Source organism: Oncorhynchus clarkii, chromosome 26 (assembly GCF_045791955.1).
Source record: "Oncorhynchus clarkii lewisi isolate Uvic-CL-2024 chromosome 26, UVic_Ocla_1.0, whole genome shotgun sequence".
NCBI classification, from domain to species: domain Eukaryota; kingdom Metazoa; phylum Chordata; class Actinopteri; order Salmoniformes; family Salmonidae; genus Oncorhynchus; species Oncorhynchus clarkii.
The window spans coordinates 14,708,383-14,726,720 of record NC_092172.1 but is presented as its reverse complement, the minus strand read 5'-3'; the positions used below and the strand labels follow the sequence as shown (position 1 = coordinate 14,726,720).

The 18,338-nt window shown below is 47.5% G+C and overlaps 1 protein-coding gene across 4 annotated transcripts in view; it reads left to right on the top strand.

Annotated features, from left to right (window-relative positions):
- The window catches only part of LOC139384945 (SH2 domain-containing adapter protein F-like), a 131,029-nt gene that overhangs the window by 78,027 nt on the left and 34,664 nt on the right, over positions 1-18,338 (top strand). For all 4 annotated transcript variants that reach the window (XM_071129888.1, XM_071129887.1, XM_071129886.1 and 1 more), the window contains exon 3: positions 14,600-14,815. In XM_071129888.1, the coding sequence (XP_070985989.1) occupies positions 14,600-14,815 (216 nt within the window). The remainder of the gene's footprint in view (positions 1-14,599; positions 14,816-18,338) is intronic.

Sequence of the window (18,338 nt, the reverse complement as noted above, 5' to 3'; positions counted from 1 at the left end):
GAGACACACACACACACACACACTGACTGAGAGACACACACACACACACTGACTGAGAGACACACACACACACACACACTGACTGAGAGACACACACACACACACACACTGACTGAGAGACCGACGGAGACACACACACACATTGACTGAGAGACCGACAGAGACACACACACACACACACACACACACACACACACACATTGACTGAGAGACCGACAGAGAGACACACACACACATATTGATTGAGAGACTGACAGAGAGACAGACATACACACATTGGCTGAGACTGACAGAGAGACACACACACACACATTGACTGAGAGACCGACAGAGACACACACACACATTGACTGAGAGACCGACAGAGACACACACACACACACACACACACACACACACTGACAGAGAAACACACACACACACTGACTGAGAGACCGACGGAGACACACACACACATTGACTGAGAGACCGACAGAGACACACACACACACACACACACACACACACACACACACACACACACACACACACACTGACAGAGAGACACACACACACACATTGACTGAGAGACCGACAGAGAGACACACACACACATATTGATTGAGAGACTGACAGAGAGACAGACATACACACATTGGCTGAGACTGACAGAGAGACACACACACACACATTGACTGAGAGACCGACAGAGACACACACACACATTGACTGAGAGACCGACAGTGATACACACACACACACACACACACATTGACTGAGAAACCGACGGAGACACACACACACTGACTGAGAGACCGACAGAGACACACACACATTGATTGAGAGACTGACAGAGAGACAGACAAACACACATTGGCTGAGACTGACAGAGAGACACACACACACACTGACTGAGAGACCGACACACACACACACACACACACACACACACACACACACACACACACACATTGACTGAGAGACTGACAGAGACACACACACACACACACATTGACTGAGAGACTGACCGAGAGACACACACACACACACATTGACTGAGAGACCGACAGAGACACACACACACACACACATATTGATTGAGAGACTGACAGAGAGACAGACACACACACATTGCTTTTAATCAGGGCAAGGTGTCTGGTAACATGACCGAATACAAACAGTGCAGCTATTCCCTCCGCAAGGCTATCAAACAAGCTAAGCGCCAGTACAGAGACAAAGTAGAATCTCAATTCAACGGCTCAGACACAAGAGGCATGTGGCAGGGTCTACAGTCAATCACGGACTACAGGAAGAAATCCAGCCCAGTCACGGACCAGGATGTCTTGCTCCCAGGCAGACTAAATAACTTTTTTGCCCGCTTTGAGGACAATACAGTGCCACTGACACGGCCTGCAACGAAAACATGCGGTCTCTCCTTCACTGCAGCCGAGGTGAGTAAGACATTTAAACGTGTTAACCCTCGCAAGGCTGCAGGCCCAGACGGCATCCCCAGCCGCGCCCTCAGAGCATGCGCAGACCAGCTGGCCGGTGTGTTTACGGACATATTCAATCAATCCCTATACCAGTCTGCTGTTCCCACATGCTTCAAGAGGGCCACCATTGTTCCTGTTCCCAAGAAAGCTAAGGTAACTGAGCTAAACGACTACCGCCCCGTAGCACTCACATCCGTCATCATGAAGTGCTTTGAGAGACTAGTCAAGGACCATATCACCTCCACCCTACCTGACACCCTAGACCCACTCCAATTTGCTTACCGCCCAAATAGGTCCACAGACGATGCAATCTCAACCACACTGCACACTGCCCTAACCCATCTGGACAAGAGGAATACCTATGTGAGAATGCTGTTCATCGACTACAGCTCGGCATTCAACACCATAGTACCCTCCAAGCTCGTCATCAAGCTCGAGACCCCGGGTCTCGACCCCGCCCTGTGCAACTGGGTACTGGACTTCCTGACGGGCCGCCCCCAGGTGGTGAGGGTAGGCAACAACATCTCCTCCCCGCTGATCCTCAACACTGGGGCCCCACAAGGGTGCGTTCTGAGCCCTCTCCTGTACTCCCTGTTCACCCACGACTGCGTGGCCATGCACGCCTCCAACTCAATCATCAAGTTTGCGGACGACACAACAGTGGTAGGCTTGATTACCAACAACGACGAGACGGCCTACAGGGAGGAGGTGAGGGCCCTCGGAGTGTGGTGTCAGGAAAATAACCTCACACTCAACGTCAACAAAACTAAGGAGATGATTGTGGACTTCAAGAAACAGCAGAGGGAACACCCCCCTATCCACATCGATGGAACAGTAGTGGAGAGGGTAGCAAGTTTTAAGTTCCTCGGCATACACATCACAGACAAACTGAATTGGTCCACTCACACAGACAGCATCGTGAAGAAGGCGCAGCAGCGCCTCTTCAACTTCAGGAGGCTGAAGAAATTCGGCTTGTCACCAAAAGCACTCACAAACTTCTACAGATGCACAATCGAGAGCAATCTGGCGGGCTGTATCACCGCCTGGTATGGCAACTGCACCGCCCTCAACCGTAAGGCTCTCCAGAGGGTAGTGAGGTCTGCACAACGCATCACCGGGGGCAAACTACCTGCCCTCCAGGACACCTACACCACCCGATGTCACAGGAAGGCCATAAAGATCATCAAGGACATCAACCACCCGAGCCACTGCCTGTTCACCCCTCTATCATCCAGAAGGCGAGGCCAGTACAGGTGCATCAAAGCTGGGACCGAGAGACTGAGAAACAGCTTCTATCTCAAGGCCATCAGACTGTTAAACAGCCACCACTAACACTGAGTGGCTGCTGCCAACACACTGACACTGACTCAACTCCAGCCACTTTAATAATGGGAATTGATGGGAAATGATGTAAATATATCACTAGCCACTTTAAACAATGCTACCTTATATAATGTTACTTACCCTACATTATTCATCTCATATGCATACGTATATACTGTACTCTATATCATCGACTGTATCCTCATGTAATACATGTATCACTAGCCACTTTAAACTATGCCACTTTGTTTACATACTCATCTCATTTGTACATACTGTACTCGATACCATCTACTGTATCTTGCCTATGCTGCTCTGTACCATCACTCATTCATATATCCTTATGTACATATTCTTTATCCCCTTACACTGTGTACAAGACAGTAGTTTTGGAATTGTTAGTTAGATTACTTGTTATTACTGCATTGTCGGAACTAGAAGCACAAGCATTTCGCTACACTCGCATTAACATCTGCTAACCATGTGTATGTGACAAATAAAATTTGATTTGATTTGATTGGCTGAGACTGACAGAGAGACACACACACACATTGATTGAGAGACCGACGGAGACATACACACACACACACTGACTGAGAGACCGACACACACACACACACACACACACACACACACACACACACACACACACACACACATTGACTGAGAGACTGACAGAGAGACACACACACACACACACACATTGACAGAGAGACACACACACACACACACACACATTGACTGAGAGACTGACCGAGAGACACACACACACAAACATTGACTGAGAGACCGACAGAGACACACACACACACATTTACCGAGAGACCAACAGCGACACACACACATTGACCGAGAGACCGACGGAGACACACACACACACATTTACCGAGAGACCGACAGCGACACACACACACACACACACTGACCGAGAGACCGACGGGGAGACACACACACATTGACTGAGAGACCGACGGAGACACACACACACACACACACACACTGACCGAGAGACCGACAGGGAGACACACACACATCGACTGAGAGACCGACAGCGACACACGCACACACGCACACACATTGACTGAGAGACCGACAGCGACACACGCACACACATTGACTGAGAGACCGACAGCGACACACACACACACACACACACTGACTGAGAGAGCGACACACACACACACACACACATTGACAGAGACCGACAGCGACACACACACACACACACACATACATTTCGACTCCAATTCCACTCCCTTTCTTTTGTGCTGATTACACGTCTAGCAAGTGTTCCTATTGTATCCCAAGGGCAGTGGAGTGTAGAGAAGTGACCACCTACCCACAGAGATCCTTTAAAACAGAGAGGCGCTGGCTACAGAGGTCACGCACTAGCTCACACAATATGATATGGAATATTATGTAGTTGGCTGTTGCTATTAGATTGAAGTTCAAGTCGTGCTCATTTGTGACATGTCTGATTTCGCTGAGCACATTCAAAAGCAACCTTGTGGAGAGACTCATGGAGATAAGAGCTGGTCCAGCTGCTTCTCCTGTCATCACATCCACCCCTCCAACTCCACCTCTGGAATGTGATAGTAGACATTATATACTGGGTGGTCGAGCCCTGAATGCTGATTTGACTGACAGGTATATCAGAACGTATACCACGGTATGATGAATACAATGTATCATTTGCAGTAATTCTACATCATGAGAGAGATATGAAATTGTAGTCAAATCGGTGTAACCTATAAGCGTTGTAATGCATTGCCTCTTCAACTGAACCCCCCCCCGCCCATGTTCCCTCTATATCATTCCAGTCTCAGGTTCCATTCCATCCAGACTGACTCAATTATGTGTCTATTCTCTATGGGGTCTGGGGAACAAAAGGCAGTGAGACCTCGTAGCTCTCACAGCCCTGCTCACAGCAGACTAAGCCAAGCACATCGCTGCAGTGTGTCGACATGGGTCAGGGAGCATACACCTCCAATTGTCAGCCAGCTCTCAGCCTGACACACAATACCTCTGGGTGACCGCAGATAACTCAAAGCCCTCGGTGCCACTGCCAGCACTTGATAGTCTGCTACTCTGCTCAGCATTCACAGCTAGGCCACGTCGATATGAAACACTGAAATGAAACGCTGTAGAAAATCCGCTGGCTACGGTTGGATGGATACACGGGAGCTTTTTTTCATCAACCTCTCGCTCGCTGTCTCCTTGTCACTAAACAAGCTCGACTGCATGCTGTGTTACAGGTGGCCAGTCTTCAATAGCCTTCTTTCGCATTCATAAGCAGCTGAACGCCAAGACTTGAAATAATGGCTTGTTGGGAAGAGAAAGCAGTTTCCTCCCGGCTCTGCACATCTTGCTTTAAAACAACCGGAGTTGGCTACAATATGTCTGTTACTCTGGTACCACTTTCATCTTGACTAGTGAAGACTGTCTGCTGACCTAACAATACTCATCACAGTGCATACTGAATGGTATCGGCTTGCTCTGGAATATCAGACAAATACAGCGATGAACACACTGTGCTATGTAACTAGTGTGTAGTACACCATACACCCTAGTCTAGGCAAGGTACTATCAGACTTCTTTATAGATGATTCTTCGGAGGAGCTGAAAGACTAAATCCTGAGGGAAGCCTGGGTACTTTCACTCCATTGTTTTCCAGGGGTGTAAAGTCAATCACATTTAATCCCTCACTAGTGCCGAGCAGATCCCCTCAATCAAGTCCAGATAGACTGTTATAGATTGTGCCCTTCCAAGCGCTTCATAACAGCAAATCCTCTCTGGAGCTATAGGAGTGGGCGGTCCAGGCAGTAGTCAGCCAGACACTGACTATTGGCTGTTTGTTCTTTCCTTTTTTATGTGATGACATGATGCCCTGGTTCTTTGATCGAGAGAGAGACAGAGAGATGCTGTTGTAGCTAGCTAACTTCTAAGATCCTCTCCTGTCTAATGTATTCACGGTCTCAGGTTGGAGAGAGAGTGGAGGGAAGGGGGGTGGTGGGGAGGTGATGGGTCAGGTTTCCTGGCTGCCAGGCTGGTTTAAGATAATAGCTATGATTTAATCCAGAGCAGCGTCCCCGCTCCCACCAGCTCCCACAGGTTCCCCACGTACAGCCATGCTAATATGCCCAGAGGGCTCCTCCTTCAGTAAGTTGAACAGGAGCCTCGCTGGATTTATGGCAAGCAATATCTTGATATCTTTCCAATAGAATGAATCCCTTTATTTCACAAACCAGAGACGATAGAGAAAGGAAGGAAGATTCTGCATTCTCACCCCCTCCCTCTCTCCCCTTTCTCGCTCCATCTCTGTCACTAGCTCTGAACCTGAGTTGAGGCATTTAGCCAACCTTTTGACCTTAGTGTTTAGTTGTCTGTGCAGTCAGCAGTGCATGGTTATTAATCTCCCTGAGTTAGATGTGTCCTCTGTTCTCCTTAGTGAGTCTGCTACACAGCAGCTTGTCCTCTAGTTTAGTCAGTCTACTACTGGGTGAATGTAGGGTGTCAAAGGTCAATTCTGGACTACCTAGTAGTGAGAGTGGTCTCGAACCGACAGAAGGAGGTCAGGAGGTGGTGCTATCTGGAGAGGAACTCTCACATCCGGGGAGGAGAAGGGGATTGGGGGTGTGGTGGGTGACCCCTGACCCTGAGCGGAGGCAGTGATGTCAGAGGGCAGAGGAAGCTATGCTCTGCGTAACAACTTGTAGCTCCGCTCCACCATCAAGCTAATCACGGTAATCTACACAGACAGATGTTACCCCACCCAGCTCACAAAGCATGCCTCAACAAGGATGGAGGGAGGGATGTAGGCAGGGGCGGTGGGGGAAAGAAGGAAGGCAAGAGGGAGGTGGGAGAGATGCAGTCCTGCTGGGAAAGCACTGAGGCAACGTGTCAGAAGGCTCCTGCCGGTTGCCGCAGCCCCCCTCCCAACCCCACACAGAGTAGCCTGGTGGGGAGTCGTAATACCCCTTTGGCAGTTTATCCAAGGCAACACGCTCCCAATTAAAGGGTCCTTCAAGCAAGATTTACTCCCCACCAAACACCTAAACACCACCCCCCCCCCCCCCCCCCATCTTCCCTCAGTCCTCCGGCAGCCACTTCTCCTTCCCACTTTCCTCCTTCCTCTCCTTCCTGCCACTGTTGATTCTTCTGGCAGGAGGTGGGCACTCATCGCTCTAGGATCTCACAATGCCAAGGCTTTTAACTGTGAGATCAAAGAGGGTGAGAGTTTGCCTACCGCATGATTACATTGGAGATTTCTGGCAAACCTCACCGGGTAGCCCCATTAGGCTCCATGCTTCTCTCATTTTTCCGCAAGAGCTCCCCTGGGCTGCAAGGCAATTATGCAGTGGTGTGGCATAATATTTCATTCTCCTCACATTGCGTTACTCTATGGTGGAGTTTGCTGCTAACAGCATCATACGGCCCAGGAGGAAGGGAGCTGGTTGCTAACGGCGTCATACTACTGGAAAGACATGGAGATTGGATGGATGGGGGGGGGGGGCATGATGGGTTGCTCTCTTCACTCACTGGATAGGTGGGAACACTATTCAGCACTGCATAGAATTTGCATTTTTACCCTGCCTTATGTCATTCATAAATGTCTCAGAGAGCGAGGGAGAGATACCGAGAGGAAATGAAGTGGAACTAAGAGGGTGAGGGAGATATAGGTGAGAAGATGTGGAAGGGCATTCTCCTGTCGTTCTGTTCCGTGGTGTGTGGGACCCCAGGCGAGGCTGTTTAGCTGTAGTGATGATGCCGTTCTGCATGCAGACAGCCAGCCAGGCAGGCAGGCAGGCTACGCCTTACACACTCACAGGTGCTCAGGCTCCCCAGGGTCATCTCCTCTCTCTTCCTCTCCACGTCAGCTCATCATCAGCTAGAGCAGTCTTTCATCATATCCCAACATGCACCCAGGAGGCCCTGCTAACCCTCCTATAGCTCTTAACCTGGAGCTACTGCTACTCACTATGGGTCATAGTCTGAGACCTTGAGCTTTAACATTATGAAGCCAGAGGGTGAACAACATACACAGACTGTGTTAATCACAGATGCCTATAGACCTGCCTCCATCACACACAGGCATCTGTAGCTGTCTCTCCTGATCACGTGTGTGTGTGTGCTGCTTGGCTACGCTAATCACTATTAGCAGGTATAGAGTTTGATTAGGATCCACACAGCAATAATTAACATGTCTGTTGGTGTCCCATGTTTGGTTCCTCTCCCTGTCCTGAGTGTCAGGGGGTAGGTACAGTTGAAGTCGGTAGTTTACATACACCTTAGCCAAGTACATTTAAACTCTGTTTTTCACAAAATTCCCTGTCTTAGGTCAGTCAGGATCACCACTTTATTTGAAGAATGTGAAATGTCAGAATAATAGTAGAGAGAATGATTTATTTCAGCTTCTATTTCTTTCATCACATTCCCAGTGGGTCAGAAGTGTACATACACTCAATTAGTATATGGTAGCATTGCCTTTAAATTGTTTAATTTGTTTCAAACGTTTCGGTAACCTTCCACAAGCTTCCCATAATAAATTGGGTGAATGTTGGCCCATCCCTCCTGACAGAGCTGGTGTAACTGTCAGGTTTATAGTCCTCCTTGCTCGCACACACTTTTTCAGTTCTGCCCATAAATGTTCTATAGGATTGAGGTCAGGGCTTTGTGATGGCCACTCCAATACCTTGACTTTGTTGTCCTTAAGCCATTTTGCCACAACTTTAGAAGTATGCTTGGGATCATTGTCCATTTGGAAGACCCATTTACGACCAAGCTTCATCTTCCTGACTGATGTCTTGAGATGTTGCTTCAATATATCCACATAATTTTCCATCCTCATGAAGCAATCTATTTTGTGAAGAGCACCAGTCTCTCCTGCAGCAAAGCACCCCCACAACATGATGCTGCCACCCCCGTTCTTCACGGTTGGGATGGTTTTCTTTGGCTTGCAAGCCTCCCCCTTTTTCTTCCAAACATAAAGATGGTCATTATGGCCAAACAGTTTTTGTTTCATCAGAACCGGGGGACATTTCTACAAAAAGTACAATCTTTGTCCCCATGTGCAGTTGCAAACCGTAGTTTGGCTTTTTTTATGGCGGTTTTGGAGCAGTGGCTTCTTCCTTGCTGAGCGGCCTTTCAGGTTATGTCGATATAGGACTTGTTTTACTGTGGATATAGATACTTTTGTCCCTGTTTCCTCCAGCATCTTCACAATGTCCTTTGCTGTTGTTCTGGGATTGATTCACACTTTTCGCACCAAAGTACGTTCATCTCTAGGAGACAGAACGCGTCTCCTTCCTGACCGGTATGACGGCTACGTGGTCCCATGGTTTTTATACTTGGAAACTATTGTTTGTACAGATGAACGTGATACCTTCAGACATTTAGAAATTGCTCCCAAGGATTGCTCCCAAGGATGACCCAAGATGGCGTAGCAGTAGGACGTATTGTCGTGTAGTGTCCCTTGTATATATCGTTTGTTTTCGTTTTTTTTTCTTCACATATCTTTAAAACTTTTTGCTGAACCTCAACTTCTTCTAAATACTCTCCTGCAACCCGCCTCACCCAACGTAGCTATTTTTCCTAAAGTATTTATATTTACTTCGGACCTGGAACCCCTCAACTGAAGCTAGCCAACGAACTACCAGCTTCAGCAAAACATTGCTAGCGGTCTTCAGCTAACCGGTCATCAGCTAACCTTTAGCTCGGAAAGCTCTCGCCAGTTCGAACAACGCGACTCTAACCAGAGCATAACGGACCTATTTATTATTTTATTTTATTTTTCATCCCCGGATTCCCATCGCAAACGGAACATTTTGAGCTCCTGGGCTACAATATCCAGACCCACGACCGGTCCATCGATGTCACTGCATGAAGAGGAATAAACAGATACCCCCATCGCGACGTCCCCAAAGGCTAACTCTCTAGCCCTTGCTATCTCCTTGCTTGCAAATTCGGCCTGCTAACTGCTAGCTTGTTTAGCCCGGTCCGCTAACTGCTACCGTGTTTAGCACCGTCTACTAACTGTTAGCTTGTTAGCACAGGCCTGCTAACCGTCTGAATCGCCGCGTCCCAAACACTCACTGAACCCATATTTACTTTCTATCCCTTTTCGATTTTTAATTTGTCTATACCTTCCGGTAACCTGCCTCACCCAATGTGATACGGAACCGCTATTATCTTTACATTTTTAGAACACACTCAAGAACCTCCAGAAGCTAACCAGCTAACTGGCTACAAGCTATTTGGTCATTGTTAGTTTTCTAACCTGGATAACACTCGCCAGTCCAGCTTCCCTGCCCCATCCACCGCTGCCCCTTGGACACTGATCACTTGGCTACATAGCTGATGCATGCTGGACTGTCCATTAATCACGGTAATCCATTCTGCTTGTTTATGTTTTATCTGTCGGCCCCAGCCGCACTTAGGCTCTGTGTGTAGTTAATCCGACCCTCTCTGCCTAATCCATCGCCATTCTACCTGCTGTTGTTGTGCTAGCTGATTAGCTGTTGTCTCACCTACTGTTTTAGCTAGCTCTCCCAATTCAACACCTGTGATTACTGTATGCCTCGCTGTATGTCTCTCTCATATGTCAATATGCCTTGTATACTGTTGTGCAGGTTAGTTATCATTGTTTTAGTTTACAATGGAGCCCCTAGTTCCACTCTTTATACCCCTGTTACCTCCTTTGTCCCACCCCCCACACATGCGGTGACCTCACCCATTACAACCAGCATGTCCAGAGATACAACCTCTCTCATCATCACCCAGTGCCTGGGCTTACCTCCGCTGTACCCGCACCCCACCATACCCCTGTTTGTGCATTATGCCCTGAATATATTCTACCATGCCCAGAAACCTGCTCCTCTTATTCTCTGTCCCCAACGCCCTAGGCGACCAGTTTTGATAGCCTTCAGCCGCACCCTCATACTACTCCTTCTCTGTTCCGCGGGTGATGTGGAGGTAAACCCAGGCCCTGCATGTCCCCAGGCACCCTCATTTGTTGACTTCTGTGATCGAAAAAGCCTTGGTTTCATGCATGTCAACATCAGAAGCCTCCTCCCTAAGTTTGTCTTACTCACTGCTCTAGCACACTCTGCTAACCCTGATGTCCTTGCCGTGTCTGAATCCTGGCTCAGGAAGGCCACCAAAAATTCTGAGATTTCCATACCCAACTATAACATCTTCCGTCAAGATAGAACTGCCAAAGGAGGAGGAGTCGCAGTCTACTGCAGAGAGAGCCTGCAAAGTAATGTCATACTTTCCAGGTCCATACCCAAACAGTTCGAACTACTAATTTTGAAAATTACTCTCTCCAGAAATAAGTCTCTCACTGTTGCCGCCTGCTACCGACCCCCCTCAGCTCCCAGCTGTGCCCTGGACACCATTTGTGAATTGATCGCCCCCCATCTAGCTTCAGAGTTTGTTCTGTTAGGTGACCTAAACTGGGATATGCTTAACACCCCGGCAGTCCTACAATCTAAGCTAGATGCCCTCAATCTCACTCAAATCATCAAGGAACCCACCAGGTACAACCCTAACTCTGTAAACAAGGGCACCCTCATTGACGTCATCCTGACCAACTGGCCCTCCAAATACACCTCCGCTGTCTTCAACCAGGATCTCAGCGATCACTGCCTCATTGCCTGTATCCGCTACGGAGCCGCAGTCAAACGACCACCCCTCATCACTGTCAAACGCTCCCTAAAACACTTCTGTGAGCAGGCCTTTCTAATCGACCTGGCCCGGGTATCCTGGAAGGACATTGACCTCATCCCGTCAGTTGAGGATGCCTGGTCTTTCTTTAAAAGTAACTTCCTCACCATTTTAGATAAGCATGCTCCGTTCAAAAAATGCAGAACTAAGAACAGATATAGCCCCTGGTTCACTCCAGACCTGACTGCCCTCGACCAGCACAAAAACATCCTGTGGCGGACTGCACTAACATCGAACAGTCCCCGCGATATGCAACTGTTCAGGGAAGTCAGGAACCAATACACACAGTCAGTCAGGAAAGCTAAAGCCAACTTCTTCAGGCAGAAGTTTGCATCCTGTAGCTCCAACTCCAAAAAGTTCTGGGACACTGTGAAGTCCATGGAGAACAAGAGCACCTCCTCCCAGCTGCCCACTGCACTGAGGCTAGGTAACACGGTCACCACCGATAAATCCATGATTATCGAAAACTTCAACAAGCATTTCTCAACGGCTGGCCATGCCTTCCGCCTGGCTACTCCAACCTCGTCCAACAGCTCCCCCCCCCCCCCCGCAGCTACTCGCCCAAGCCTCTCCAGGTTCTCCTTTACCCACATCCAGATAGCAGATGTTCTGAAAGAGCTGCAAAACCTGGACCCGTACAAATCAGCTGGGCTTGACAATCTGGACCCTCTATTCCTGAAACTATCCGCCGCCATTGTCGCAACCCCTATTACCAGCCTGTTCAACCTCTCTTTCATATCGTCTGAGATCCCCAAGGATTGGAAAGCTGCCGCAGTCATCCCCCTCTTCAAAGGGGGCGACACCCTGGACCCAAACTGTTACAGACCAATATCCATCCTGCCCTGCCTATCTAAGGTCTTCGAAAGCCAAGTCAACAAACAGATCACTGACCATCTTGAATCCCACCGTACCTTCTCCGCTGTGCAATCTGGTTTCCGAGCTGGTCACGGGTGTACCTCAGCCACGCTCAAGGTGCTAAACGATATCATAACCGCCATCGATAAAAGACAGTACTGTGCAGCCGTCTTCATAGACCTTGCCAAGGCTTTCGACTCTGTCAATCACCGTATTCTTATTGGCAGACTCAGTAGCCTCGGTTTTTCGGATGACTGCCTTGCCTGGTTCACCAATTACTTTGCAGACAGAGTTCAGTGTGTCAAATCGGAGGGCATGCTGTCTGGTCCTCTGGCAGTCTCTATGGGGGTGCCACAGGGTTCAATTCTCGGGCCGACTCTTTTCTCTGTATATATCAATGATGTTTCTCATGCTGCGGGCGATTCCCTGATCCACCTCTACGCAGACGACACCATTCTATATACTTCCGGCCCGTCCTTGGACACTGTGCTATCTAACCTCCAAACGAGCTTCAATGCCATACAGCACTCCTTCCGTGGCCTCCAACTGCTCTTAAACGCTAGTAAAACCAAATGCATGCTTTTCAACCGTTCGCTGCCTGCACCCGCACGCCTGACCAGCATCACCACCCTGGATGGTTCCGACCTTGAATATGTGGACATCTATAAGTACCTAGGTGTCTGGCTAGACTCTAAACTCTCCTTCCAGACCCATATCAAACATCTCCAATCGAAAATCAAATCAAGAGTCGGCTTTCTATTCCGCAACAAAGCCTCCTTCACTCACGCCGCCAAACTTACCCTAGTAAAACTGACTATCCTACCGATCCTCGACTTCGGCGATGTCATCTACAAAATTGCTTCCAACACTCTACTCAGCAAACTGGATGCAGTTTATCACAGTGCCATCCGTTTTGTCACTAAAGCACCTTATACCACCCACCACTGCGACTTGTATGCTCTAATCGGCTGGCCCTCGCTACATATTCGTCGCCAGACCCACTGGCTCCAGCTCATCTACAAGTCCATGCTAGGTAAAGCTCCGCCTTATCTCAGTTCACTGGTTACGATGGCAACACCCATCCGTAGCACGCGCTCCAGCAGGTGTATCTCACTGATCATCCCTAAAGCCAACACCTCATTTGGCCGCCTTTCGTTCCAGTTCTCTGCTGCCTGTGATTGGAACGAATTGCAAAAATCACTGAAGTTGGAGACTTTTATCTCCCTCACCAACTTCAAACATCTGCTATCTGAGCAGCTAACCGATCGCTGCAGCTGTACATAGTCTATTGGTAAATAGCCCACCCATTTTCACCTACCTCATCCCCATACTGTTTTTATTTATTTATTTTTCTGCTCTTTTGCACACCAATATCTCTACCTTTACATCTGCATAATTGTAATTATTTGCCTACCTTCTCATGCCTTTCGCACACAATGTATATATAGACTCCCCTTTTTTCTACTGTGTTATTGACTTGTTAATTGTTTACTCCATGTGTAACTCTGTGTTGTCTGTTCACACTGCTATGCCTTATCTTGGCCAGGTCGCAGTTGCAAATGAGAACTTGTTCTCAACTAGCCTACCTGGTTAAATAAAGGTGAAATAAAAAAAAAAAAAAAAACCAGACTTGTGGAGGTCTACAATGTTTTTTATGAGGTCTTGGCTGATTTCTTTGGATTTTCCCATGATGTCAAGCAAAGAGGCACTGAGTTTGAAGGTAGGCCTTGAAATACATCCACAGGTACACCTTGAATTGACTCAAATGATGTCAATTAGCCTATCAAAAAACTTCGAAGGCCATGACATAATTTTCGGGAAATTTTCCAAGCCGTTTAAAGGCACAGTCACCTTAGTGTATGTAAACTTCTGACTCACTGGAATTGTGATATAGTGAAATTTGTTGAGTGGTTGAAAAACAAGTTTTAATCACCCAAACCTAACTTTTTTCAATTGTACGTAAAGAGACAGCTGGATCTCACTGCCCAAGGATAGCTGCCTTTAGCCTAAGTTGGATCATGGCTGTCTTAGTGTTGTTTGTAGAGAAAATTATATTTTGGAAGTGAAACTGCTAATAACAGCTGGTCTTATTTTTGTTCTATGTTGCTTGGATTGTTCACATAAACATTCACACACAGTCCCTTCGTATCGTTTTACCTTATCGTTTTACCCACATTGACAGTCTGTTAAATCTTACCCCTCCTCTCCCTCTTCTCCTTTGCCAGAGATCCGCGGTGGCCGGGGGCCTAAGGAGGGGTCACTGAGGTCGCTGCCCCTGTACGACACGCCCTACGAGCCAGCGGAGAATGGAGGGGACTCGGACGGCGAGCGTCCCCGCTGCCCCAGAGAGAGCCGGCTGCCGCAGGATGACGAGAGGCCCCCGGAGGAGTACGACCAGCCCTGGGAGTGGAAGAAGGAGCGCATCTCCAAGGCCTTTGCAGGTACGAGAGCACGTATGTAACACTCCTCTCCTCCTGCTCCACGTCCCCTACATTACTGTCACTCTGTGTCTGTTCTGCTGTCCCTCTCCATCCCGCTAATTGCCCTGGTACCCTTTTCCAGCACTAACCAATGTGATTACTGCTTCTTTCGTGGTTTCTGGGTATCTTATCTTCAGAAAGGCATTGTTAATTTTCATTTCCTTCCCTCTCGTGAAGCATAACGGTAAGTTAATTTGCAGGTGTCTGTTCTGCTGAGTGGGGCCTTTTTCTGGGTGTCTGTCAAGCTTTGGGCATTTATTGTCATGAATCTTGCCCTGGAGGCAGCTCTGCAGAGTGTGGCTGTGCCAGCTAGTGACCAAAGTCATACCATCTGATTTTAAACATAACCCTAACCTTAACCACACTGCCAACTGGACATTTTAATTAAAAATGTCCAAAAACCAAAAAGCAAATTTTAGTTGTCATACATTTTTACAATATATCCAATTTTGACTTGGCTGCTGTCCCGTCTAGCGGAAATCTATCAGTTCCAGGGGAAGTTTCATGACAATAAACATCAACCTGCAGCTTGGGAGAGACCTATGGTGTATGGTAGTTAGGGGAGCATGACTGTGTTTGTGTGTTCTCATGCGTTCATATACAGTATACACTACATATACAAAAGTATGTGGACACTCCTTCAAATCAGTGGATTTGGCTATTTCAGCCACACCCATTGCTGACAGGTGTATAAATTTGTGCACACAGCCATGCAATCTCCAACGACAAACATTGGCAGAATAGAATGGCCTTCTTGAAGATCACCTAAGATCACCATGTGCAGTGCCAAGCGTCGGCGCAGTGGAAATGCGCTCTCTGGAGTGATGAATCACGCTTTATCATCTGGCAGTCCGAACGGAGGAATCTGGGTTTGGCGGATGCTACGATAAGGCTTCCTGCCCGAATGCATAGTGCTGTAAGGTTCCAGTGTAGAGCAATCTTAACGCTACAGCATATAATGACATATATAATGACATTCTAGACAATTCTGTGGTTTTGGGGAAGGCCCTTTCCTGTTTCAGCATGACAATGCTCCCGTACACAAAGCAAGGTCCATACAGAAATTGTTTGTCGAGATCGGTGTGGAAGAACTTGACTGGCCAGCACATAACCCTGACCTCAACCCAATCAAACACCTTTGGGATGAATTGGAATGCCGACTGCGAGCCAGGCCTAACCGCCCAACATCAGTGCCCGACCTCACTAATGCTCTTGCGGCTGAATGGAAGGAAGTCCTCGCAGCAATGTTCCAACATCTAGTGGAAAGCCTTCCCAGAAGAGTGGAGGCTGTTACAGCAGCAGAGGGGGGACCAACTCCATATTAATGCTCATGATTTTGGAATGCGATGTTCGACGAGCTGGTGTCCACATACCTTCGGTCATGTAGTGTATGTGTGCATGTACAGTTGAAGTCGGAAGTTTACATACACTTAGGTTGGAGTCATTAAAACTAGTTTTTCAACCACTCCACAATTTTCTTGTTAACAAACTATAGTTTTGGCAAGTCAGTTAGGACATCTACTTTGTGCATGACACAAGTCATTTTTCCAACAATTGTTTACAGACAGATTATTTCACTTTTAATTCACTGTATCACAATTCCAGTGAGTCAGAAGTTTACATAAACTAAGTTGACTGTGCCTTTAAACAGCTTGGAAAATTCCAGAAAATGATGTCATGGCTTTCGAAGCTTCTGATAGGCTAATTGACATCATTTGGGTCAATTGGAGGTGTACCTGTGGATGTATTTCAAGGCCTACCTTCAAACTCGGTGCTTCTTTGCTTGACATCATGGGAAAATCAAAAGAAATCAGCCAACACCTCATAAAAAAACATTGTAGACCTCCACGAGTCTGGTTCATCGTTGGGAGCAATTTTCAAACGCCTGAAGGTACCACATTCATCTGTACAAACAATAATTTGCAAGTATAAACACCATGGGACAATGCGGCCGTCATACCGGTCAGGAAGGAGACTCGTTCTGTCTCCTAGAGATGAACGTACTTTGGTGCGAAAAGTGTGAATCAATCCCAGAACAACAGCAAAGGACCTTGTGAAGATGCTGGAGGAAACGGGTACAAATGTATCTCTATCCACAGTAAAACGAGTCCTATATCGACATAACCTGAAAGGTCGCTCAGCAAGGAAGAAGCCACTGCTCCAAAACCGCAATAAAAAAGCCAGACTATGGTTTGCAACTGCACATGGGGACAAAGAATTGTACTTTTTGGAGAAATGTCCTCTGGTCTGATGAAATTAAAATAGAACTGTTTGGCCATAATGACCCTCATTAGGTTTGTAGGAAAAAGGAGGATGCTTGCAAGCCGAAGAACACCATCCCAACCGTGAAGCACGGGGGTGGCACCATCATGTTGTGGGGCTGCTTTGCTGCAGGAGGGGCTGGTGCTCTTCATAAAAATAGATGGCATCATGAGGCAGGACAATTATGGATATTTATTTTTGCCTTTATTTAACTAGCAAGTTAGTTAAGAACAAATTGTTATTTTCAATGACGGCCTTGGAACAGTGGGTTAACTGCCTTGTTCAGGGTCAGAACGACAGATATTGACCTTGTTAGCTCGGGGATTCGATCTTGCAACCTTCCGGTTACTAGTCCAATGCTCTAACCACCAGGCTATCTGCCGCCCCAATATATTGAAGCAACATCTCAATACATCAGTCAAGAAGTTAAAGCTTGGTCGCAAATGGGTCTTCCAAATGTACAATGACCCCAAGAATACTTCCAAAGTTGTGGCAAAATGGCTTAAGGACAACAAAGTCAAGGTATTGGAGTGGCCACCACAAAGCCCTGACCTCAATCCTATAGAATATTTGTGGGCAGAACTGAAAAAGCGTGTTCGAGCAAGGAGGCCTACAAACCGGACTCAGTTACATCAGCTCTCTCAGGAGGAATGGGCCAAAATTCAACCAACTTATTGTGGGAAGCTTGTGGAAGGCTACTCAAAACGTTTGACCCATGTTAAACAATTTAAAGGCAATGCTACCAAATACTAATTGAGTGTATGTAAACTTCTGACCCACTGGGAATGTGATCAAATCAAATCAAATCACATTTATTTATATAGCCCTTCGTACATCAGCTGATATCTCAAAGTGCTGTACAGAAACCCAGCCTAAAACCCCAAACAGCAAGCAATGCAGGTGTAGAAGCACAGTGGCTAGGAAAAACTCCCTAGAAAGGCCAAAACCTAGGAAGAAACCTAGAGAGGAACCAGGCTATGTGGGGTGGCCAGTCCTCTTCTGGCTGTGCCGGGTGGAGATTATAACAGAACATGGCCAAGATGTTTAAATGTTCATAAATGACCAGCATGGTCCAATAATAATAAGGCAGAACAGTTGAAACTGGAGCAGCAGCACGGCCAGGTGGACTGGGGACAGCAAGAAGTCATCATGTCAGGTAGTCCTGAGGCATGGTCCTAGGGCTCAGGTCCTCCGAGAGAGAGAAAGAAAGAGAGAATTAGAG